We start from the raw sequence: 26,943 nt of genomic DNA, 5'->3' as shown, positions 1-26,943 counted from the left end.
AACCTTGTAAATATTTCTCCTATGATGTTATGGGATAAAATTAATTCACAAATGCCCTACTGTGAACTCCTATCAATAGGACTTGAGCTTATGTGGATGGATTATCTCCATGCCTCCCCCTCCTGTGAGTGCAAATACAAAGACATGGTGGCCCATATTTAACAAAAATAATTTAATACAGTCAAGTTCAAAACCAAGAAAAGAAATTTATTAGGTGTCAAAAGTGAAGTGGGAATTTAAAGTGATGGGGTGAACAGAAACTGAAGCTCGATGATTTGCAGCGGAATCCAGACCACAGGGCACAAATGTTCAGAAAACTGGAATGTAATTTCCACTTAAAGTTGGAATTACAAGCGGCTTCCATGCTTGTTAAAGAAGAGCTTTAGAAAGACTTCCCACTGGTCAAGGAAATTGGAAAGAAAGATATTATACAGAAGAGATCAAAAGCCTAGTTCTGAATCTCAAGCCACATGATATAAGTATCATACAGAGCCCACGTGCAGAAAAATTAACATAAAAATTGGTCCTGTTATTAGTAGGTTCCTAGCAGTGGCAAACTTTCCAGAAGACATATTCTTATGTTTTTATAGCTTAGGGCTCATAGAATTTCTATGGAAAACCAGCTCTCACTAAAGAATTCACAGGAAAAAAATAAAAACCTCACAAGAAAATGAACCATCATGAGAGAGAATTAGCAGATACATTTAAAGATACTCCCATTCCTAGAACTGTAGCTAATAGAACAATCTGGACTCTAAAATAAATATATTTCCAATACTCAAAGAAATAGGGTAAGCACTAGACTGTGGGAGGAAAAAAACCCAGGAAAATCTGAAAAAAGAAACAAATATAAATATAAAAGAATATATACCCATTATTTTTTTAAAAAACTCTAAATAGAGAGGCTGAACAGTAGACTAGTCACAGATAAAGACAGATTTAATGAATTAGATGACAGATCTTGGGAAATCACCCAGAAGGTGGCAAGTATAAAGAGCTAACAAAATGGAAATAGGGTAAGAGAAATAGAGAAATGATAAGTTCCAACATAGGTTTAATAGGAAATCCAAATGGAAAGAACAGAGAAAAAGGGAGAGGAGCAATATGCCAGGAAAAGGTTAAAAGAGCAACCCCGAAACTGCTATCCTTAGAAAGGCCAGCTTGCAAGTCTGGCCCTTGGCTGACATCTGGGAATTTGGAGTTCAGAAATGTCCTCACCATTCCCTAAGTGATAAGGTTGCTTGTACAAACAATGTGATTTATATGGAACATTTCCTTTCCTTCCGGGAGCCTGGAATTTTGGTATGTGCCAGGCAGAGTTTGTGTATATGGCCAGCCTCCAATAAAAACTGAGGGCACTGAGTCTCTAATGGGCTTCCCTGGGCATAAACATCATACATGTATTGCTGGATTTTCACTGCTAGGAGAAGTGTGCCCTGTGTGACCCTAGTTGAGAGGGAAAGAGAATACGAAATCCTGTATGTGGATTCCTCCAGACTCTGCTAGTGTCTTTTTCCCTTATGATCCAGCTGTATATCCTTACTACATCACTGTAATAAATTGTAGCTATAACTACAACTATATGCCAAGTCCCGTGAGTCCTTCTTGAGAATCTCTGAATGTGGTGGTGGTCTTGGGGACCCCAAATCTAGGCAATATTTGACAGTGACTGGTAGTTTTCTAGAATGGAAGAAATTCATGCATCCTACCATTGTATGCCAAGAGTCCTGAGTGTGGTAAAGAAAAGCAAATCTGTACTTAAGACACAGTTCAGTGCAGCAACCACAAGACTTTAAAGTCAGAAAGTAAGTATTAAAACCTACTGTGGAGAAATTTTTAAAAATCACCTATAAAGAAACAATTAGATTAACATCAGACTTCATCAGCAAAAAAAAGAAGCCAAAGATTAAAGAATATTTTCAAAGTCTTGGGAGAAGCTGTCATCTTAGAACTCTATCCCCAGCTAAGTTGTGATAACAAAACAAAGACGTTTTTGGACAAGAAAAGACAGAGAATTTGCTACACACAAAGCCTGGTTAAGCATAATGCTTGGTACTTGAATTTTTCAGGTGGAAAATAACCAAAGGAGAAAAAGGTGGGGGTGAGAGTAAAGAAATGTAGCAAAGGCAGGAAAAAAGAAGTAAAGAAAAAACAATATATAGAAAATACAACAAAAGAAGAAATACTAATATAGTCACAGCACAATAAATATATATTTATCCTATTAATTAATGGCCAGCCATATTAAATTGCATTTAAAAAATCAGCTCTATGTTTTCAAGAGACAATTAGAGAAAAAAGAAATATTGAAAATAAAATTATGGAAAGAGACATATCTGGCACTTAATAATCAAAAGAAAATTAGTAAAACAATGCTTATATTATACAAAACAGAATAAACGATGCCAAAAGCAAATAAGGACAGAATATGAGAATATTATAAAGCGATTTCAGTTACACAGATACAAAACTCCTAAACATACAAGGCAAATTGATTTCATTTATGAGGGAAAAGGTTATACATCTAGCAATGTTGAAAATGTACACACCCTGCTACGTATTCCATGCAGTTATACCATAGAGAAATTCTGCAAATGGGAACCAGGAACATGCCCAAGAATGGCAACAAATTTGAGAAACAACCAAATGCCCACCAATAGGCTATGGATTAACAGACTGTGATACTCAGATGTTGGAATGCTATACAGGAGTTAAAATGAATAAACTAAATCTAACCTATCAGCATAGGTAAAGTTCAAAGGGCAACACTGAATACAAAAAGGCAAGTTGTAGAAAGACTCCTTTAGTTTAAGAGCACTAATCTGGTAAATTTACTTAATGAATGCTATATTGATTACAGATACAAATATGTGTAGTAAAAGTATAAAAACATGGATTAGAAGGATACTCACCAAATTCTTGATATTGTTTGCCTGGGGAGGTAATGAGGGGAGGAGGACTCAGGAGGGGGAAGAGGAGCTTCAATTTTATTTGTAAACCTCCATTTCTTTTATTTAAAAAAAAAACCACTACAAATGGCAAAATGTTAACATTTGCTAATTCTGGGAGGTAAGTACAAGGCTATTTGTTATAATGATTATTTTCTGTACTTGCTGCAGTTTTAAGAGAAATGCTTTAAGGCAGGACTTCTGGAACGATGGAGGGAGGATCCTGGTAAATCCTCTCCCCCATAAAAGCAATGAAAATACTGGCAAAATTATCAAAATCCATCATTTCAGGACTTTGGAAATTAACCAAAAGCATATAACAAATTAAGAAGCATTTATTCAAGAACCAGTGAACCTCAGTAAGAACAACCAAGTCTGTGGTATTGGGGGCTACTCAACCCCCCTACCCCAAACCCCTGGCTCCCCAACTCCATGGTCTGGGAGCAGTGAAAACTGGCAGCCTCACAGCAACCCGAGGGGGCTCCACCAAAAGCCCCATCCCCAGAGGGCTGTCACGATTTGACCTGACTTGGAGCTCAGCTCCAAGAAAAAAGGGACGCTAGATGGTAACTCCAATCCACGGGAAGAAATAAAGAGCCCCGGTAAAGGTGAGGGGTAGGACAGTGCTAACAGCAGGCCTGGCTCCTGGCTGAAGTCTGGGAACTCGGCTTTGGAAAGTGCCCTCTGTTGATAAGACTCTTACTTGCCAGGGGCACTGAACCCATTTTTCTTCTGGGAGTCTAACACCTGACCATTAGAGGCTGATGAGTTTCTGGCCTGATGTGCCTACTTTTAGTGGGTTAATTTGGAATCTCCCACACACAAAGTGAAAGGCGATTTTTAAAAGCCTTGCTTGCCACTTGGGCTTGAATTGCAGCTGCCTAGCCTTGCAGCGTCTTGGCTTTGTATGAGAAAGGAGCAACTACCCCTGCAGGGATTTATCTTCTACCAAATGCCCGCACTACTGGTGAAAATGATCCCTTATGAAGGCATAGAGAGAAACGTCAGAGAGTATGAGATAAAGGGAAAAAATCCTATAAGCTACGGACAGAAAAAAGTTGATACCAAGTATCAATATTCAGAATAGATTCAGAGTTCTCAAAAGGAACACTGAAAATTAGAAGATGATGGAGCAATGCCTTCAAAAGTCTATCTTAGAACTCTACCCCAAGCGCAACTCTCCATCTAGGAGGAGGATATAACACTCTTAGATACTGAAAAATCTCAAAAAACTTGCCTCCCATGGACCTACATTCTTTCTTAGTTAAATACTGGAAGAATGTGCTCCAATGAAATGTGGAAGAAGGCATGGCAGAAAGCAAATGGGGAACCCAACAATGCAGAAAGTGGAGGGAATCTCCAGAATGATGGCGAAGAGAGATGTCAGAATGGCGACTGCACACGCAGGAATGAGAATAATCCACCCAGAAGGGAGCGGGTCAGATGGCTCCAGACAAACTTAGGGGTATGACGTTGACGGAACACTTGATAGCTCTGGAAGGACTCAGAGTCACTCCAGACAACTGGTCATGGAGTGTGTAAGCTGAACTGGTGATAAGTACAGAGAAGAAGCAGCAAATGAAAGAAAGAAGACAATTTTCAACCAAAGGAAACAAAAGGTTATGCAGGAAAGGTAAATTAATCATAAATTACTACACGGCTCAGCTGTGCATAGTGGTTATATAGTCATTATGTTGTAAACAACAGTACCAATATTGGGAACACGAGGGAACAAGACGTCTTCCTGTGTGTGTGTGTGTGTGTGTGTGTATGAGTGAGCAGCAGAAGCAATGAAGTGAGCTAAATCTTAATCTTCCACAACAGAAAATTCTAAAGAATTTTTATAAGATATATGTAAATTACAAAGAATACTGATACCAAGAAATATCTGCATATCCACCACTCACTAAAAAACAAATTATTGTTACCGTTGAAGTTCTTCATGTGCCCATTTCACTCTTTCTTCTCAGATAATCACAATCCTGAATTTTATGTTTATCATGCCCTTGACTTTCTTCATAGTTTTACCACATTTATTTTATTTTTTAAACCTTGACCATGATTTATTTTGATAAAAATGAAACCTATTTTTTTAATTAAAAGAGAATACTGCCTTAGGTCAATAAATCTGAAATCTCAGATGAAACATAATTGTCTAGAAAAATGACTAGACAGAAGATACAGAAAATGTGAATTAATCAGTAATTATTTTTAAAATTACAAAATTCACTCTGTAATCAAAAGTCTTACCTAAAAAGGGCATCCTATCCAGATGTTTGTGTAGATGATCGCTATCAAACTCTCAAGAACAGGTATACTTCAGCCAATACAGTTTCAGAAACCAGGAAAAGAAGGAAAAGTACTCAGTCTGTATTTTGCAGCTAGTATAACCCTGGATTCCAGAATAAGGGGACAGTACAAGAAAAGAAAATCTAAGCTCTGTCGCACTTCTGAACATTAATGCAAAATTCTTAATTAATTAAAAAAATGCCTCAACTGAGTTTAGAGCAGTTCAATATCAGAAAATCTATTAATATAACCTACCACATGAACAGATTAAAGGAGAAAAAATTATCTTCTCAATAGATACAGGAAAAAAGCATTCACAAAAATACAACACTCATTCATGATTTTGTAAGCAGTCTTAGCAAACTAGGAATATAAAAGAAGCTTTCGATGAAAGGTATCTTTCAAAACACCACAGCAAATATACTCCACAGTGAATGTTTTAGAAGTTACATCATCTCTCTGTGCCTGTTTTCTCATCTATAAAATGAGGATAAGAACTAGCCTACCTTACAGGGTCGTTCGGAGGATTCAACTCTGTAATATGTACAAAGCATACAGAAGTGTGCATTCGTGGCACATTGCAAGCACTGAAATACTGCCTATCATTATATTACTATCATTGTCCTCATCATTATTTCCATTAAAACCAGAAACAAACAAGGAATTCACTACCACGGCATCTATTACACAGTGTACTACGGGTCCTGACTAACACAATGAGAGAAGAAAAAGAAATAAAATGTATAATTGGAAAAGAAAAGACAAAATTGTTTTTATAAAGATAATTGTTTACATAGAAGACCCAAGAGACTCTAAAAACTATTAGTATTAATAAAAGTGTTTAGAAAGGTTTCTGTACTCAAGTTGAATATATAAATATCACTGGCATTCTCATACATGAGTATTAACCAATTAGAAAATGTAATAAGAGATCCTAATCACAATTGTGATAATAACTAAGAGGTATCCATCAATAAATTTAACAAAAGTGTGGAAGCTCTTCCTGAAGATAAGTTCAAAACATTACTAAATGGCAGAGAAGAAGAGCTGAACAAGAGTTCATTAGATAGGAAAGTTCAATAGTGTAAAGACGCCAATCCCTACTCTACTCCCAACTCATCTCCAAACACAGTGCAGCCGTAACTGAATCCTAAACAGGGCTTTCCACGGAACTTGACAAACTAATGCTAAAATTTCTATCTAGAAGACCAAAGAGCCAAAAGAGATAGGGGGTTTCATCGTCCCAGCTATTAACAATAAGAAAGGCCTAACAGTTGACATTTATATAGCATTCACTAAGTGTCAGGCACTGTTTTAAGTGCTTTACATATTTTAACTCATTAGAATAAAATCATAAAAACATGATAATGGCAAAGGGACAAATAGACCAATGGAACAAAATAGAGAGCCTAGGAATAGGCCCACACGTAATGGAACTTGACCTTTGGCTGAAGGGGTGTCACACACAGCTGTGGAAAGGGTTCACTACGGGGCACGGTACAAGTGGATGCCCACGTGGGGAAAAAGGGGAACTAATAGTTCCCTTCCTCATGAGTTATAAAAAAATAAATCCCACGCAGATTTTAAGAAAGTAAAAACAAAATTTTAAATTTTTCGGAGAAAATTATATGACAACATCTTTATGAGCTCAGCCAGAAAAAGAATGACTTAAAATTACACAAAAAGCACAAACTAAAAAGTTGATAAATCTGATTACATTATAATTAAAACTTCTATTCCACCATCAATAACTAAGACTAAGAAAAGATACTGGCTACACGTAAAACTGAAATCTAGAATACATATAAAGAATCCATATAAATCAATAAAAAAAGACAAACATCCCAACAAAAACATGAATAAAAGATATGAACAGGCAAGCCACAGAAGAGGAAATCCAGTCAATACTGTATGAAATGATAAATACCTTTACCAGTAACTGGGGAAATAAAAATTATGTAACATACCAATTCACACTTACCAGATTACCAAAATATAAAGGGTGGGCCCATACCACAATTCTACAGAGAGAGAGAGAACACTGCCATCATGGCAGAAAGTTCTATTGGGCAATGCTGGTCTAAATCCTGCACTGTCTGTACCAGTAGTTTGGCCACATAAGGTTACAGAGCTTTGCATTTTAACATCAATGCTTCGTGTTCAAAAGCTGAAGTTTCAGACATTTCAGGAAGCTGTATCTGCCCCTCAGCTGCAAGCCATGCTCTTAGGGAATTGTTTTACCATGCTATTAAAATCCATGTACAGCACGGTGTCGACAGTTAATAATACTGTATTGCATATTTGAAAGTTGCCAAGAGAGTAAATCTTCAAAGTTCTCATCATAAGAAGGAAAATAAATTTAAAAACCCCCACTCTTTTTGTTTCAAAGCCTGTTATAAAATACTACCAAGTGCTTCCCCAGTCCAGAGACCTTTGCAGTACTTAAAAAGAGTAGATCAAAACCACTTAATGTCCCTTGGCAGTAACATATACCTTAAAAGTATAAGAGCTTTAAGGTTAAAGAAGCTGAGGAAGAAAATTTCTTCAGAGAGAGCTGTTGGAAAGCTGTGGCATTTTCTGTCTCCAACAACAGGGGAGAGAGGAGTATGTTCACCTTACCCATAGTCTAGTAAGAAGGATTCAAGGAGACAGGTTGCTTGATATTCCACTAGAGTTTGGGGGATACAGAGGACTTGGCACCTGATTTGCACCTAGAAAAAGTCTACAGGTAACAGGTGGACTGAGGCAGTCTGTGGCAGCAGAGGGGGTTGCATAGAGGGTGAAGAGATCAAGGTGCAGGTCCAACCACACACATACACACACACACACACTCCTCCACAAGCCAGATGCGGACCCTCTGGACATGCACAGGGCTCGGTTACTTGGAAAGAGGGCTTTCTGCTAGTATTAAGGTGACCTCAGCAAAAAAGAGATTGGAGCTGTAATATGGGGCTGGAGGGTGGGGTTGGGGAGGAGATATGTTAAATAACTTGTTGGAAAAGAGGCAGTGCCTCTATTGAAGAAACTGTAGTCAGGGGCCCTAGCTGGGGCATCTCTAACTAACCGAAGAAGTGCCAAGGACAGGAAGAATCAGTCTTTGGGATCTGCCACATGCAGAGGGCACCAATATCAGATGACATCTTTATCAGTTAGGTCAAACTACTTTTGTCCTTTGTATCTCCTTCCCTCCACGCTTCCTTCACCAAGGAGCTAGAGATGTCCTAGTTGTTGAGTGGGGGACTGGCGGGAGGGAGAAGAGCTAGCTAGGAGGGTAAAGGGAAAAAAGCTGAGCAGGCTTCCCTTGCTACTAAAAAGTTCCAGCCTGAAGCACTGAAGCAGACATTAGCTGGGGGCGAGATTTCCTTTTGAATGAAGTTCATAGTTTTCACTACCACATGTGATTAGACTTTTTTTTAATTCAAATGAGACTACCACTGACCCTTAGAAATTCAAAGCATAATAAGGGAATATTATGAACAACTTTATGCCAATAAATTTGACAACTTAGGTAAAACCAACGAACCCCTTGAAAGACACAAATTACTAAAGCTCACTCAAGAAACAGATAATCTGAGTAACCCAATATATATTAAAGAAATTGAAATTGTAGTTTAACGCCTTCCAATAAACAAAATTCCAGGCCCAGAAGACCTTACCGGGGAATTCTATCAAACATTTAAGGAAGGAATAATACCAATTCTACACAAATTCTTCCAAAGAACTGAAAGAGGGGAGGGAATACTTCCCAACTCATCTGTGACTTCATTATCTTGATGGTGGTGATGGATTCATGGGTGCGTACATGTCAAAACTTATCAAATTATGCACTACAAATATGCACAATTTCTTGTATGTCAATTACACCATAATAAAGGGGTTAAAACAGCTAAATCAGTACTTAGAGATAGCCATAGAATTTCCAATGCTTATATTAGAAAAGGAAGCTATCAAATCAATGATCTACGCTTCCACCTTATGAAACTAGGAAAAGAGCAAATTAAATTCAAACTAGCAGGGGCCGGCCCTGTGGTCGAGTGGTTAGGTTCATGTGCTCTGCTTTGGCGGCCCAGGGTTTTGCCAGTTTGGATCCTGGGCGTGGATGTGGCGCTGCTCGTCAGGCCATGCTGGGGCGGTGTCCCACGTGCCACAGCTGGAGGGACCCACAACTAAAAGTGTACAACTATGTACTGGGGGGCTTTGGGGAGAAAAAGAAAAAATTTTTTAAAATCTTAAAAAAAAATTCAAACTAGCAGAAGGACAGAAATAATAAAGATAAAAACAAGAACAAATGAAAAAAGAAAAAGAACAAATGAAATCAAGGTTTTCATTGCTGGCCACAATGGAGTACGTGTACTACAGCCTCTCTCTCCTACTGATTATTACAACTCAAAACTCTCAACAAAATGTATAAAGCAACCAGTTGAGGACTCTGACAAGTAAACAAAAGCAGGCAGACTCTGAAGGTGAGTCAAAGAGTGGGGAAGCACTTCATCCACCAGTGAGTTTCCTTTTTGTCCCCCCTCTTTTTTTGTAAGACTTTGTCCCAAAGGCCTAGAACCTCCACAAGTCCTGAGCTCATCCAAGGGCTGTGCATGCAAAGGAAAGCAAAGCTTTATGCCAAAGCTTTAAGAACTAAATTAAACTAAGATTTAGACCATAGCTCAAGTCTGAGACTAACACCTGAGTGACAAATGCATGCGAAAGACCCAAAGCAGGACAGCAACGGCTTTGAAAACTGCACAAAGACTTAAACCACCACTCAAGTCTCAAACTAACCCCTGAGTGGTGCACACAAAAGCAGAGCCAAAGGAGCACAACAAAGGCTGTGCAAACTGAACTGACTGGAACCAACACCCCCAGAAGGTGAGACAGAACTAGTGGTCTGAATCTAACCAGGTTTATTACCTGATAAACATTTAAAAAACAAAACAACACAACCACCACTATCTAGGGTAGAATCCAAAATCATTCAACATAACAAACCACCAGCAAAATGTGACCAATTCCCAAGGGAAAAGAAATCAACAGATGTCATTCCTGAGATCACCCAGATGCTGGAAATATCAAAGACATATAAGTAGCTATTATAACTAAAACTCTATGAGGTAAAGGCAAACACACTTGAAACAAATGGATAAAGAGAAGTCCTCAACACAGCTATAGAAACTGCAAAGAAAATTTGAAATTTTAGAAGTGAAAAACACAATATATAAAATTTTTTTAAAAAGCCAACTCATGAAATGGACTTAACAGTAGAATAGAGTTGACAGAGGCAAGAGTAATGAACCTGGAGTTAGACTGACAGAAACGATCCAAGCTGCCAACCTGAAGAATAGAGAAAAAAGAAAGAAAAATACAATCAGGGACCTGTAGGACAATATCAAAAGGTCCAACATTCATGTCATGAAGTCCTCAAAGGAGAAGAAAAAGAGACTAGTGCAGAAAAAAAGGCTTGAAGAAATAATGCCCCAAAACTTCTCAAATTTGGAGAAAGACATAAATTTACAGATTCAAGAAGCTCACTACACCAGAAACAATATAAACTCAAAGAAATACCCAGAAACATTACAATCAAATGACTGGAAAACAAAGTTAAAGAAAACACCTTGAACACCACCAGCGGGGGGAAAAAAGGCACGTTGCACAATGATTTAAATGACTGTGAAGTTCTCATCAGAAACAATGGAGGCCAGAAAACAATGGAACATCTTAAAAATACTAAAGAAGAAATGTCAACCCAGAATTCTATATCAAGCAAATACCCTTCAAGAATGAAGACAAATCTTAAAAAATTCTCAGAATGAAAACAAAGAGATTTTGTCACTAGCAAACCTGTTCTAAGACAAATGATACAGGATCTTCTCCACGGTGAAAGGAAATGATATCAGAGGGAAGCATGGAACTTTAGGAATGAATAAAGAGCAACAGAAATGGTAAGATATCTGGGTAAATATAATAGACTGTTTTTCTCCTTTTGAATTCTTTAAGATATGTATGATAGTTGAAAGCAAAAATTATAACATTGGGGATTTAAAATGTACGTGGATGTAATACATTTGAAAACCATAACATAAAGGAGAGAAGGTAAAGGGATCTATATTGTTCTAAAGCTTCTACATGTTACTTAAGTGTTAAAATATAACTCTAAGTAGAATGTAAAAGGTTAAGTATGTATATCTTAATCCCTAGAGCAACCACTAAATTAAAAAATAAATAAGGGGAAGGCCCCTTTGGCCGAGTGGTTAAGTTCGCCCGCCCCGCATCAGCGGCCCAGGGTTTCACTGGTTCGGATCCTGGGCGCAGACATGGCACCGCTCATCAGGCCATGATGAGGCGGCGTCCCACATGCCACAACTAGAAGGACCCACAACTAGAATATACAACTATGTACTGGGGGGCTGTGGGGAGAAGAAGGAAAAAAAAAAGAAGATTGGCAATAGATGTTAGCTCAGGTGCCAATCTTTAAAAATAAATAAATAAATAAGTAAAACAAGGAGATATTGACAAAAATTAAATAAATATGTTTAAAATAGAATACTTAAATTGCAATTGCACTTCCTGTGTAAGACCTGTGCATTCAAAATTATAAAATAGTACTGAGATAAATTTTAAAAGACCTAAATAAAAATGAGAGATACAACATGTTCATGAATTGGAAGACTCAATATTGTTAGGACTTCAACAATCCACAGCTTCCATGCAATCCCAAACAAAATCCCTGTAGGCTATTGTGTAGGAATTGACAAGCTGATTCTAAAATTTATATGAAAATACCAAGGATCTAGAATAGTCAAAAAATTATGAAAAGGAAGAACAAAGTTGGAAGATTCACACTACCTGATTTGAACACTTAATATAGGCTACAGTAATTACGACAGTGTGGTATTGGCCTATAGACCAATGCATATGCAGTCAACTGTTTTCAACAAGGGTGCCAAGGTCAATCAACGGAGAAAAGACAGTCTTTTCAAAAATGCTGCTGGAACAATTGAATATGCATATGTCAAAAAAAAGGATGCTGACCTTTACTTCACACCAGGTAAAAATACTTATCTCATTATGGGCCATAGGCCTAAATGTAAGAGCTAAAATTAGAAATCTTCTGAAAGAAAACATATGAGAAAATCTTTGTTACCCTGGGTTAGATTGAGAATTGTTATATGGGGCACAAAAAGCATGAACCATAAAAGAAAAACTTGATAAACTGGACTTTATCAAAATTAAAAATGTCTGTTTTTTGAAACACACTGTTAAGATAAAAACAAGCCACAGCTTGGGGGTAAATACTTGGAAAACACATAGCTGATAAGGGACTTGCATCCAGAATATATAAAGAACTCTCACAATTTAATGACAACAAAAATGGCAAAATATTACAACAAACAGTTCACCAAAGATGTACAGCTGGCAAATAAGCACATGAAAAGATCCTCAACATTAGTTACTGGAGAAATGCAAATTAAAATCACAGTGAGATACTCTTACAGCTACTAAAAAGACCACCAATACTAATAATACCAAGTGCTGGGAAGGACGCAAAACACCTGGAACTCTCCTCTGTGGCTGGTGGGCAACCAAAATGGTACAGTCGTGTTAAAAATACAGTTTGGCGGTGTCTTGTGAAGTTAAACATACATGTGACCAAGCAGTCCCACTCCAGATATTTACCCAAGAAATATGAAAATATATATCCATACAAAGACCTGAATATGAATGTTCATACCACCTTCTTTCATAACAACCCAATATTGGAAATAATTCACATGTGCATAAATTGGTCCATGGATAAACAAAATGGAACATTATTCTGCTACAAAAAGGAACAAACTGCTGATACATGTCACAACATGAATGACCCTAAAAGCATTAAGGTAAGTGAAAGAAGCAAGACACGTAGGCTACATACTCTAAGATTCATTTATACACCATTCTAGAAAGAAGAAAACTAGAACAAGATCAGATTGGGAAGTGCGGGAGAAGTTGAATTGTAAAGGGGCAGAAGGGGACGTTTTAGGGAATGCCAATGCCCAGTATCCTGATTGTGGTGGTGGTTACATGACTATATATTTATAAAAAGTACAGAACTGTACTTAAGAAAAATAAACTCCATGGTATATAAATTATACCTCAATAAATCTCACTTTAAAATAAATATATAATGACAATACAAGGAAAAAACATAGGTGAATTATGTTACCACATACAACCCAATATCATATTGTGCTATTTATGCATTTCTTTTTATCAAACTACCTATTAAGCATTAAGGATAGACAAAACACTAACAAATACTGAATTCGAGTTAATAATATGCCTGTGGAGGTATTCGAGCTAATGATATGCCCGTAGGGGTGAAGTACTGATCTCTGCAACTTACTTTGAAATGCAAGACACATAAAAAATAAAGTGTACTGATGGAAGGAGAGGGGAATTGCTAGGCAGATAGATATGAGGTAAGGCAAATATAGCTAAACCTAGGTGGTGGTATTATATGGGTGCTCAAACTACAATTCTTTCACTTGTTTCATGTGAAAATTTTCATAATAAAACATTGGAGAAAAAAGAAGCTGGATAGAGAACCACAAAGTAAACCTAAAGTAAGTAGAAAAAGTAAAAAGGAAATAAAAGTAAAAGGAGAAATCAACAAAACAGAAAACAAATGATAGAGAAAATTAACAGAGGTAAAAGTTCTTTCTGTGAAAAGCTCAATCAACTTCAAAGTTTGAACTACTACATGGGCTTGGACAATTTTTATTACTACAATGAGACTACTTTTTTTTTTCTTTTTAAAGATTGGCACCTGGGCTAACAACTGTTGCCAATCTTTTTTTTTTTTTTCTGCTTTATCTCCCCAAACCCCCCCTGTACATAGTTGTATATCTTAGTTGCAGGTCCTTCTAGTTGTGGGATGTGGGACGACGCCTCAACGTGGCCTGACGAGCGGTGCCATGTCTGCGCCCAGGATCTGAACCCTGGGCCGCCGCAGCAGAGTGCCTGAACTTAACCACTCGGCCACAGAGCCGGCCCCGACAATGAGACTACTTTTGAGACTAACAGTTCCTAGAAGATTTTTATTATCTCAGAACCACCAGAGAATTTATAGGAACTGTCAGAGATTTCACCAGGGGCCAGAGGAACATACAGTTCTGGAAGTAGCTTGAAGTATGGAGGAGGGGGAAGAGAATCAATTGTCAGTAGCGAGTCCATGTGCTCCTGTCCCCATCACACCAGATCCTGCGCTCCTGGGTGACAGCCTTGTCATGTCTCCCCGGGCCTTTGAACCCCTCTTAGGGGATATTTAAAGCAGTGGATCTGAACTAGACATGGGCATCAGAACTATCTGGAGTATTACTCAAAATGCACATAACCAGTCCATCTCAGGCTTTCTGAAACAGTTACTAGAGTGTGGGGTCTACTCGTGAGTATCCTGACGTTCCTTCCACAGGTCACTAAGTGATACACCTCTGGTTAACAACCGTGCATTAAACAATATTCCATATCACTAATAACTACAATAAAATAGTGACACCATTTCTTAAGAGCTCCCTGTATGCCAAGCACCCTTTTAGTTGCTTTACACTTGTCAACTCATTAAATTCTGATAATCCTGGACGTTCTAGCATCAGTCCCATTCTACAAACAGGAGAGAGAGGCTAAGTCATGTGTGCAGAGTGACACTAGTGAGTGAAGAAGCCAGAATCTAAATCCAGGCCATGAGCTCCAAAGACCAAGCTCTTAACCACTGGACTCTGGATAACTAACAAACCTCCTCCCTGTGCCCTCGTCCAACCCAATCAAATCAGTAATTATCGGATGTCGTCCACCAGCCCCACACCTGCATAAGTAAGAATAAGATGCAGACTCTTGTCTCTAGGGGTTTGTGTTCCAGGCAGAGAAATAAGCCACAGGCACTTAGATGGGTTTAATTAAAGAAAGTTACCAAATAGAATGCAAAAACGGAAGTTCAGCTACATTATTTAATGCTACACATGTAACCAATAAGGAAGCTAAAAGTAAGAATTTAACAAACATTGTGAAGAGCTGGGGAGCAGAAGAGCAAAGTGTGATTGAGCTGAATCTGTATTTTTCCTAGAGGAAAGATAAAAGTGAAAACGCCAGATTGCAGGCATGAAGGTATTCCCTGGACCCATGGAGGCGGTCATCAGAAGAATGAAAAACAGAAAGCTTGAGAAGAGGCAGCCCTGGGAGGTGACTGGGGATGCACTAAGACTATCTGTATCCTGTACAGCTATGCACTCTGAGACCCAACATGTGCCTGCACTACTTTTAACACAAGGCAGTTTTTAATGAAAGGGAACTGTGACTCAAGACGGTGGACTGTGCCTCTGAGTTTGTTTTTCCCCCTTCCAGGATACCACTGAAATGAGAATGAGACTCATAGTCATTACGATTCCTGGAAACACTGGAAGTAGGAAAAAGTGTGCCATGAGCAGACCAGAAATCCTGATGAATCTCCACAAGGTGGCAGATGTGGGATTTAGCATGCAGTAAAGAGGAAACTGTAGCCCACAACGTCCCTGGGAGAAGCAACAGAGGCTGTGCGCACGCCAGCACAGGGAGGCTCTGAGAGTCAGAGACAGAGAGAGAGTGCATCTGCCAAGAAGGAGTGGGCTCTGAGGAAGCCATGCGGGAGTCACCTGGGATGAGCTGGGCCAGTGTCTGAGTACAGCTAGAGCTCTGAAATTAAGCTCTAAACGGCTGATGAAAAGCAGATTCAGATTCAGAAAATCTGAGGTGGACACCAAGAGTCTGCATTTCTAATAGAGCCTGGGAGATGCCCAGGCTGCTGGTCCACGGGCCAGCCTGACCCAGTCACAGCGTTCTTCAGGACGGGCCTGTGGAGTGGCCATGGTGAATGGGAGAGAAAAAGAGGAAGACCAACATCTGAAGAGTTTCTGGATCCCTGTCGGGGGCCCAGAGTTAAGGGAAAAAGCAGCTCTGCCCCGGACTGAGACAGTGCTCACGGAAGCATGCCACTGTGGGAGCAACGTCCTCTCAAGTTTCTTTCTTTTTTCAATAAATAAAGATAATACAAAAGACAATATAGTTGAGTGGGAGGGAAGTATTGATAAGAGGAGGAATCTGACAACAGGCGGTATCAAGTCAGACTGGAAGAGTCTGAGGAAATAAGAAGAACAAACAGACCTGTGTGAAGGGTGACACTGTTCAGCCACAACGTGAGGGCAGGCAGGGACATGGTGGGTACCTGGCCTGGTACACGTGAAAGCCACTAGCAAAGCCTTTTTGTCCATACCCACTCCAATAAACCAGGTAGGAGAAGTTCCCTGAGACTGAAGAAAAGACTCCACATTTCAGCCTTAAAGGGCCCCCAGTACGCCAAATAAACAGGAACCATCTCACCTCCACCCACATCTCTCCTGATGAAAACGCAAATGCGCAAGTAAGGGGGGAAACCCCAAAAGCTTCCAGAAGGCAGGGAGAGAAGGAAGGGGAAAAGGCTCAGCACTTCTCAGTAGCCACCCAGGATGCTGGAACGTAGAGACAGGATCTAAAGAAGAGCAGTGGCTGCCCTCTGTCTGCACCCCAAGCAAGAACAAGGGGACTGGAGAAGGGTGGCAGGTGGGGGCATCGTGTGGCTATTACAGCAGCTCATTCCATCAGACCCAAGATGTGTCCCCAAGTCTGGGGGCTCTGAGAAGAGCTCCTGGGGGCGCCCCCGAGGCCACGCTCTCACTGACCTACTAGGTCCCCCTTGCCCTGGCCTGAATGGCCCGGCATGTGCTTACCTGGACAGCTCTGCATTGGGGTTTCTCTGCCTGCCATCCCAGCCTCTTCTCCTTGTCCCAACCTGAAGATCACATCTGGTTTGGCCATTAGGTACCCTGTGGATGGGAAAATGACACAGGACTTCGTGATTGATGCCAGAGGCATTCGAGAACTGAGGCCCACCCTTGCAGGCTGAAGGTGGTCCAGCCTCGGTGACTGCCCCACAAGCACAGCTGTTTGCCCCTCAGAGCAGAACATTCACAGAGAAGATGAGAGCACAAACAACCTGTGCGGGGTGCCAACGGGATTATGAATCCCTGACAGTGAGCCCTAGGCCCAAGCTCATTTAGGGCTTCAGAGGCCCCTGAGCCTGCAGCCATGAGAGAGGGAGACACGAGTGGGAGCATTCTAGTCACACCGTGGAGCAGTCCCTCACCCACAGAGACCAGGTGGCTGTAGTTCTCCAGCATGACATCCCTGTAGAGGTTCTTCTGAGCACCGTCCAGTTGCTGCCACTCCTCCAGGGTGAAGTCCACAAACACGTCCTTGAAGGTCAAGCATTCCTGCAACAGCACATTGCTCTTTAGCTCAGTGATCGGCTAGCGGACAGGCAGACCATTTCAAGTTCGTCAAGTGCCTCCTCTGTGCCCATCCTAAGTCCTTCACGTGTAGTAAGGATTTTGACCCTCCCCACCACCCAGGAGAAGCCTGACAGATGAGGACAGTGAGGCACCCAGAGTGTAAAGTCACTCGCCCAGGGTCACACAGCTAGGAATTGGGGATTAAAATCCACTTGGTCTGGTTTCCACACCCACATTCTTCAATACTACACTGCATTGCCTTTCTCTCTAGAATTGTTCTTGAGCTGCTCACCGTCCACAATTTGACACGGTATAGTATACAGGGTGTTTATGTAGCTAAAATTATTTTAAACTTTATAGGAAAACAGATTGGGTGTTAGAAATATCTTTCCCTGGAAATCATTCATTCAACACACACTTATTGAACAGAGACCAAGCTGGCAAGTCCAGAGGATATAAACATTAATAAAAACAAACACACCTCCTGAACTGAAGGAGCTTCAGTCCAGTAGAAGGAGAAAGACAACACTTGGAAACTCACATATGAAAGGGAGGGAGGGAGGCAGTGAGGAGGGCTGGCTCCCAAGGGCAGTGACAGAGAAGGCTTTGCAGAGGATATACGACTAGAATATTCTAAACACAGCTCCTCAATCACGACCCACAGTGCCAATCTTAGCTAATCAGTCATGAGACAAAGAACAGGTCTGTGTCTGGCCTGGTCAGCAGATTGAGGTAAAAAAGGATCTGTGTTTGGCTTGTCATAGCCAAACAAGAGTTTACTCCTCTAAGTGCCTGGATTCCTATAAGAGAGCCATAATCCATTTATTTATGCTCCGGGTCCCATCCTGTCCTACCCACACTCAGTGGTCTTAAATTCAATGAGACATTTTGCACCCACAAGGGCCCAAAAGGCCATAGGTGGCACCAGTTCACTCAGCTTTGCAGAAGGATACGATGCAGGAGGCAGGAAACAGCATGGAGAAGGGGCATGACAGGCATGTGTCACCAGCAGGAGTCTTAGTCCAATCCAGTAGCTATGAGCCCAGACTAGGCCCCGCCACGCTGCCCTGTGATAACTGAGGTGCACAACAACAAGACCACAAGCTGAGTGCAGGAAACATCTGGCTGAGAAGCCCAAAGCTGCTCCATAGACCAGCATCTCTTGTCACAGGCCCCTGGGCACCTCTTCCAGGGGCCTGGCAAAGGACATGCCCAGTTATAAAAGTTACACAGAACTCAGGAACCCAAGTCTGTGGCTTCCCACTAGCTATGCACAGTTATTCACAGTGCTGCCAGTTCAGAAGCAGTTTGCCACTCTGGAGTCATTTTTACCACAAGTAAGAACGCCTGGTAACACAGCCTCATTCCACATTATCAGGTTTCCAGTGACACAAGGCTAAAACCAGGTTAACTCAAGGTCTTATTTCCCTAAGGAGCAGAAGGGTTTTATTAACACTAACTCAGTCTTATACTTCAATGATGGCAAAAGTTAAAAACCACTAACAGATCCTACACATACAGGGTCAGAATTCAGTTCATAATCAAAGGATCTCAAATCATGGCCGAAAAGGCCATTAGGAAAATCCGGCTAGGAATTTCTGTGGGGAAAAGACACACCATAAAACTGGATTCGCTATCTCACTCCAAAGTCCAAAATAAATTACAGATGAGTTAGAGATTTAAATGTGTGCAAGATAACCATAAAACTAATAGATGAGTTAAACGTTTCTACAATTTTAGAGTGGCGAAAGTCTTTCTGAGCCATCCCCAAATTCAGAAGACATACAGCCAAACTGATAAACGTGACTACCTAGACATTAGGAATTTCTAAAGTAGCAAAAAGAAAGTTTAAAAATTCTCAAACATTAATATCAAGGTGGTAAAAATACTTGTAAGATACATAACAATGATCTAATTTCCTTCATGCACTAAAATTCTAACACATCATTAAGAAAAAGACCACAAGCTAATACATGTACCTGAGGGAATGTGAAGTAAATTTCAAATAGGATACCATTTATCAACCTTCAGATTCTTCTTTTCCTGGAGATGCGTCTGACTTACAACATCGGATGAGTTTAAGGTGTACAGCATGTCGACTTGATACATTTATATACTGCAGGATGATGGCCCTGTGGCGTTAGCTAACACCTCCACCACGTCACATTATTATCATTTATTCTTTCGTGGTGAGGACAATTAAGATCTCGTCTCTTAGGACTTTGAGGTTTATAATACAGCACTGTTGACTGTAATCACTATGCTGTGCATTAGATCGCCAGGACTTATTTATACCCTTCAGGTTCTTAAACATTAAGAAGGTTGATAAGACCCAGTGCAGTCAAGCGTGGCGAAAAACACCAAAGAAGTTATAAACTTTACTGCCTCCAGGGGGTGGGGGAGCAACTGGTTAAAGCACATCAAAATGCACACTGCAAATACCCTATCACACGGCACTGCCCTCTCTGGATTTCCCCCTAGGCTTCCAATAAGTCAGTAGCAAACACAACTCAATAGAATGGACAAAAATCCACAGCAACAGAAATATAAGTGGCTACTAAACATAGAAAGAGATGATAAACCTCACTAAAGTTCAAATACATGCTAATTAAACAGTAAGATGTTGACTTGTACCTGTAAGACTGGTAAATATTCACAAGACAGAGAGCCACTGTTCACGAGGGTACTGGAACATGAGTATTCTCATCGAAGGCTGGCTGACAGGTAATTTGGCAGGTCCTACTAAGTTTTTTCCTCCTATTTTCACCAGTAGTTGCATTTACAGGACTCTATGCTACTGAACCATTTATAAGCCCATAAAGATGTTCAAGGCAGCAGGATTTGTATCAGCAAAAAGGAAGGGGAGAGATGGCCCTGAATGTCCTGTGCTCCTGGGAATCCAGTAATGGTGGAATGACAGCTACATTACCAGGCAACACTGCTTATGATAAAAATGACCCCTGATTATAAACAAACTGCCTCTGGCCTGGGAGGATGACAGAGTGGTTACATGCAGCATTCCGGCTATACTCGCTGTACTCTAGAACAGCCATTATAAAAACTGGCCGACATGAAAGGATGTCTGGTATACTTTTGTTAAAGGAAAAAAAGCCAAATTTCGGAATATGTATATTAGGGGTACATTTTCATGAAAAGCAATCCATGCAAAGTTTTGGGTTTTTTGTATACACACACACAACACACACACACCTGGAAGGCAAACAGTAGAAGGGCTGAGACTGGTTTCATTTGTCAGAAAGCCACAGAAAAGGAGGACCAAACACGAGCCCTGTTTTCTGGTCTTGAAAACTAGGGAGGGTACCCATCTTTTCATACGGCATCCCCCTTTTCTCTTAAACATTGCCTGTCCTATCGGCTGACTGCTTTTCTAGCACAGTTTAGGTCTTTTTTGTACCATCGGTTGCATTGTCTGTCTATAAATCCTCTGTGTGTCATACGTACCACATGTATTTTCTCAAACGTCTTTTGACCGTACAGATTTTAACATCCTAATGCAATCTAATCTGACAACCTTGCTCTTCATGGTTTCTGGGTTTGGCATCTTCATTAAAAATATTTCTTGCACTGAGCAAGGTTATATAAATAGCCTCTGAAACTTTCCTCTAATCTCTCGAATAAAAATTTAGTTCTTTAATCAGTCTGGAATTTTACTTTTATATGCAGAAGAGTCGAGCTTTGTTTCCATCTAGACGGAGAGACAACTGTGCCACCATCATTCATTAACCACTGTTTTTCCACATAATTAAAATGACATTTTTATAATCTTGACTTGCAGAAGACGTTTTAAGCAATACATGAAATCTAGAAGCCACTAAAGATTGTGAAATTAGACCACGTTTAAAAAATTTAAGTGTCTATTCCCCAAGATATATAATCCAAGCCAAAACAAATGACAAATCATGAAAAAATATTTACAACATATATGACAGAGGTCTGATTTACTTATTATGTTAGCATAAAGAGCTGGCAATCAGCAATCAAAGTAATTCCACACCCAAGAGAAAAAACGAGCAAATGACTCGAATAAACATCTGAAAGGAAAAGGCACAAATGGTGTTTAAAATATGAAAAGACGCTCAAGTCAAAAATGCAAATTAAAATGCACCACTCTTTTCTCTCCTCACCATGTTTGCGAGAATCACTGTGATTGCCTGTTCATGGGAAAAGGCATCCTATGGTGGCTAGGAGTGCACAGAACACACTATCTGGGGGGCAATTTGACGATCTTGAATCATAGTTCAAGATTCTTGTAGTCACGGACCCAGAAAGCTCCCTTCTAGAAAGATGTACTCACATGCAGACAACTGGAGTGTACACGGATATTCACTGCTACGTTGCTTACAGTAGCCAAAGACTAGAAATAGCCCGAATGTACCTCACTAGGAGAAAGGTAAATAACAAATGGTATTTCCATCCAGTAGAACATCGAGTGGCCATTTTTGTAAACGGGGTAGACCGCTGGTTTAAACCTTGGGTCATTTTGTCCCCCAGGAGACATTTGGCAATGTGGGGAGACACACTGGTTGCCAAAACCGGAGGAGGGAGTACGACCAGCATCCAGTCAATAGAGGCCAGGGGACGCTGCCATACATGCTGCAATGCACAGGACAGTCCCAGACAACAAAGAATAATTTGGCCCAAAACGGCAATAGTGCCACACTTCAGAATCCCTGGGACAGACTCTGTACAAGTGCACTGGAAGCATCATTAAGGACTAGAATGTTCTCCAATTTGTAAAAAATAAAAAAAGAGAGGGAGAAAAAGAAAAGTGATTCCTCTGTCTAGGCAGAACGACACGCACACGTGATCTCTGGAAGAACGCATGCACCAGTAAAGGAGGAGACGGCGGACTGGGGACAGAATTGTTCTCCACCCTCTGTGGAGCAGAGCTCTCATTTGAAAGTTTTACCTTGTGCATGCATTACTTTACAAATGCTTGGTTCAATTCATTAATGTTCTGTTCAGGATATTTTTTCAATTTTGGCATCCATATTCTTAAGTGAAACTGGTTTATAATTTTCCTTTTTGTAGTATCTCCATCAAATTTAAAGTTAAGTGGCTTTATAAAATTAATTGGGTGCTTTCTCATCTCTCAACAGCCTGGAAAATTGGAACATAGAAATTATCTGGTCTTTAAAAATCAGGAAGAGGAGTAATTTTGAAGGATGTGGAAGGACACATTTAAGGTTTGAGCACCTGTTAGTTAAAAATCCGATTTCCATGTATAACCTCCATAATACTTGTAGTACTGAGCAAACAGACACACAGAAAGTTGCTCGTGAGGCACTGTTTATAATACTAAAAACATTCAAATCAAAAATATCCAAGGATAGAGAAATGGTTAAATGATACAGCCAGACCACACAACAGGAACTGATCATCTTTGTATACTGACGAGGAACAACATCCAGAAGATAAACGTGCGGGAGCAGCAAGATGGGTAGGGGAGTATGACGGCATTCGTGCAAAAATGCACACAGCTTCACATGTGCGTCTGTTTTCGGCTTATTAAACGGATGTACATGCTCACAACGCTGTCACCAAACTGTTAACAGTGGGCATCCCTGAGGAAGAACTTGGGAGTGCGGGAGAAGAAATGGGGATGTTTGGGCTACTATTTTTATATGCATATTAAAACATTAAGCATGGATTTACTTTATTTTAAACCTAATAAAAAGAAGAAAGTGAACTGGAAGGACGCTAAGTGTATGTATTTAAACAATCTTCTCTGAGATGGAAAAGAAGACACAGATTTTTCAAGGTTACAATACAGATTCCCAAAAGCTGCCTCCAGTTCACTGGAGACAAAGAAGGGGTAATCAGGAACTCACCTGGGCGTTGGCCATCCTGTTCCGCCCCGGACAAAGGATGGAGATCTACAAAGGCAGGATTAGAGGGTCGAGATCAGTGCACACAGCCCTGAGACCATCATCGCCAGCCCAGTAAGAATCTTCCTTGAACCGTCAGAATGACCTGCAAACACGGCCTCGTAGCTCTAGCCTGTCCCCGTGGGACATGGCTAAGATCATGTGGCTTTTGCACACAGAATCTTTTTTCTCTTCCTGGACGGATGTATGGCTTGTGTTTAAAGACATCTACCCAGAAGCCATTAACAACCTGACACCTCCTTTCTCTCAAGAATTCTATTCCTGGAAATGCACCCTAAGTAAGCAATCATCACAAATGAGCACAAAGCCGCAAGGATATTAACTTGTTTGCAGCATCCAGAAACTTGGAAGCAACTCAACCTCCAGCAGAGGGGACTCAGTTAAAAAATAAGACACACACAACGGGACACCTCGTGGGCTTTAAAAATGCTATGGAATCTTGTTTGCATTTCTCAACATGTTTAAAAGCAGGTTCCAAAAAAGCAAGTGCAGCACGATGCCACTTGTTCAGCAGTGTGTCCGAACTGAGGAAGAGAGTCTAGAAGAGCATCTGTTTCACTGCAGACACTGCTTACCTCTGAGTGGTGATTTCACCTGTCCTCTGCTGGGTACTTGCATTTTCTCATTTGTGACAGTGAATACTAATTACTAGTAAAATGAATATTAAAAATGATTACAAATCACCTATGCTCACGCTGAGCCCTAGAGGTGTAGGACCCTGGACAAAGTGTGGAGGACAGGGACACCTTGCTGTGGTTTGCAGGAGAGAGAGAAAACAGGGCTGAGAGCCCTGGGGGGAGGAGAGGGCGGAGGAGGAGGTGAAGAGCCAGCACTGGTCAGTTCCACAGGGAGCTGGAAACCACTGACCTTGCCCCCTGCCCCCTCTGCCCCTTGCAGGCCCACCACCACCCTGTTCCCACCCCCGCACTTCCTCCTTTCCCATGATTTCCATTTGACTGTCCTGCTCCTCCCTGCTTGGAAGTTTGAAAGGAAAGTGTCACTAAAGAGCTTTTGGGCAGAGTAACCGCGGCCACTGGAGCAACCCCTGCAGCAGCATCAGGACAAAGGCATTCAGCGCCTCGTAGCTTTACAAGTCACATTCTCAGGCCCAGTTACACTGGCATCAAAATGAGGCGGCAGACCTGGATGATCACATGCCTGCAGACTACTCTGAAATTGCACAAACCAAAAGAAAAACAGAAAGTAAACTTACAGAAAAGAACCTTTTCTGCACTTTAGTCAAGATGGAGGGAGAGTCAACATTTCCGCTAGAGGAGGGTGAGATGTTCCTAGTACAGGACTGACTCAAATGCAGAAACGGGCAAGGGCAAAAGAGGGCAGCAGGATGGTGTGGGCACAGCAGTGTCAGGACAGAAGTCCTGTGAGGCTGGCAGCGATCCTTCCCCGCCTCATCCCGCCCCCCCCCCCCCTTGCAGGCACTACAGCAGGGCACCTGCCCTCAGGGCAGCGTCCCTCCATCCAGCTGCGCCCTTCAGCTCTGTCTCCTGCAACAGGGGTCCGACCGCTCACCATCACACCACCCTTGATGGTGCTGGAAGTTGAGCCAGCATGGCCGCCTTGCTCTCTGTCTGCTGGCCGGAGGGACAGAGGCCACTGCACGGCCAGCTCTTCTACCACCTCGTTCCTGTGAGCCTCCTGCCTCTGCCCTGAGCCTCTGCGTCTGGGCTCTGGGCTGAGGCTTCTCCTCCAACTCCCCTCAGAGGAGCTCTCTTGCTCCTCAGGAGCCAGGACCAAAGCATTCAGAGCCAAGGGCCTCTCAGCTGGGACCCTCACTTCAGCACCAGAGGTCTCCCTCGGGCCGGGGAACTCACCTCCTCCTGAGGCCTCACAACTGCTCTTCCGGAGACTGACAATCGGAGCCCAGGGCACATAAGCTGGAGCGTGAAGGCGAGCACTGGTCTCAGCTACGCAGCCCGACCCTGGAAAGACAATGACCACACAGGAGATGCAATCAGCAACCCTGATGATGCAGGGAAGTGGAGGAAAACCCAAATGTTTTCCTGGACACAAGGAGGCGCAGTGCCTCGTCCTCATTTTAGGAGTTAACATTTATCGAGAGCTCAACTATCGCCAGACGAGGAGCTAGGCACTGTCTGACTTCCTCAGAGCCCGGGCTCTGGAACCAACTGCCTGCCTCCTCTGGGCCTTTATTCACTCGATAAAGAGGTGAGCGCCTACTGTGTGCCTGTCCCACTGCTCTACGTGTTGCAGAGACCTCAGTGAACAAAGTGTAGGAGCTCCCCGATCTTGCGGAGCAAGATTCTAGCTGGGGAGACAGTCAGTAACAAACATGATAAAGAAATCACAGGGTGCGTTCGAAAGGGATCAGTGCCAGGAGGAAAAAAGCACAAAGAAAAAGGATGCCCCGCTTTCCTAGCTGTGCGCCTTTGGACAGGTTCCGAGCCTTTCCCCTCTTGCTTTCTCTCTCTAAAATGAAGAGACGCGTAGCACCTCCCTCACAGGGCTACTGTGGACATTAGGGTGCAACCCAACGGGGCCTCGTATTTACTAGGCACTCAGTGAGCACTCGCTGCATGAATCAATGAATGAATCAATGAATCACTCGCTGACCTCCACGGTCCTGCCACTCCACCCTCGGGGGCGCGAGCCCGTTACCCCTGGCCCCTCCGACCCCCGCATCGCGCGTATCGCCAACCCCGCCTCCCTCACAGCGACACCAGCAGTCCGACGTCCCTGGGCGGATAACAACAGGCAGCGTGAACTCGCGCCGCCCTCGGGGTCAGCAGAGCACTTCCGCTCCCCGGCACCCGGGGGGCCCGAGGTCGGGGCGCGGCGCAGGCGCAGCAGCCGTTAGGTGGGGGCGGGGATGGGAGTCGAGTCCGCCGCTGCCAATGGCGAACACGGCGCCTGGCCGGCACGATGATTCTGACGTGCTTCCCTTTGAGGCGAGATGAGAACGCCAGGAACGTGCGACCGTTTTCCGGGACGAGTCGCACGAAAGTCTGAGGGCGCCGAAAGGCGAGTGGGCTCCTCGCGGCCGGTCGCAGGGTCCTGCTCCCCGCCGCCTCCGAGGCCGGAGCGCCCTCTCCCCGGTCGTCCTGCGCGCCCCTCCGTCCCCCAGGCCACACTTTCCGCTTCTTTTAGATCCCCAGAGTGAGAAAACGCCGGTGGCCGTGCTGCCGGCAACAGCCGCACTTGGGCGCGGCCATTTTGGGGCGGGGCCTCCCCATCCCACCCGTGTTCTGGTCTCAGGCGCAGGGGTCAAAGGGCAGGGGTCAGGCTCCGTCGGGGAATTGTCCTGGGAGGTGAGCTGGAGGGTCAGCGCCCTGCACATATGAGAAAGAAACCCCCTTGACGCCTGTTCTCCTGAAATGAATCGAAGATCTCCAGTTTCTGGGACCCTGGGGTCCTGGGAGAATCTGGTTTTTGCTCTTTTGCAAACAGAGCGTCAAGTAGCAGAGAGCCGTTCTCTCTGATGATGCCAGC

At 42.3% G+C, this 26,943-nt stretch overlaps 1 protein-coding gene across 3 annotated transcripts in view; it reads right to left on the bottom strand.

Annotated features, from left to right (window-relative positions):
• Positions 1-26,694, bottom strand: part of ZNF674 (zinc finger protein 674) — a 29,519-nt gene extending 2,825 nt beyond the window's left edge. Inside the window, exons 1-5 of one of the 3 annotated variants that reach the window (XM_023634164.2) lie at positions 26,167-26,694; positions 25,308-25,415; positions 23,419-23,463; positions 17,422-17,548; positions 17,006-17,101 (exon numbers count right to left, since the gene is read on the bottom strand). In XM_023634164.2, coding sequence (XP_023489932.1) covers positions 17,006-17,101; positions 17,422-17,548; positions 23,419-23,463; positions 25,308-25,367 — 328 coding nt within the window. In that variant the 5' untranslated portion in view covers positions 25,368-25,415; positions 26,167-26,694. Of the gene's footprint in view, positions 1-17,005; positions 17,102-17,421; positions 17,549-23,418; positions 23,464-25,307; positions 25,416-26,067 lie in introns of all 3 variants that reach the window. The other 2 variants (XM_070258607.1, XM_070258608.1) reach the window with 2 other exon arrangements.
• Between the last annotated feature and the right edge of the window lie 249 nt (positions 26,695-26,943).

The sequence above is a fragment of the Equus caballus genome, chromosome X, assembly GCF_041296265.1.
Source record: "Equus caballus isolate H_3958 breed thoroughbred chromosome X, TB-T2T, whole genome shotgun sequence".
Classification (NCBI taxonomy): domain Eukaryota; kingdom Metazoa; phylum Chordata; class Mammalia; order Perissodactyla; family Equidae; genus Equus; species Equus caballus.
This window is presented reverse-complemented; position numbering and strand designations above follow the sequence as displayed.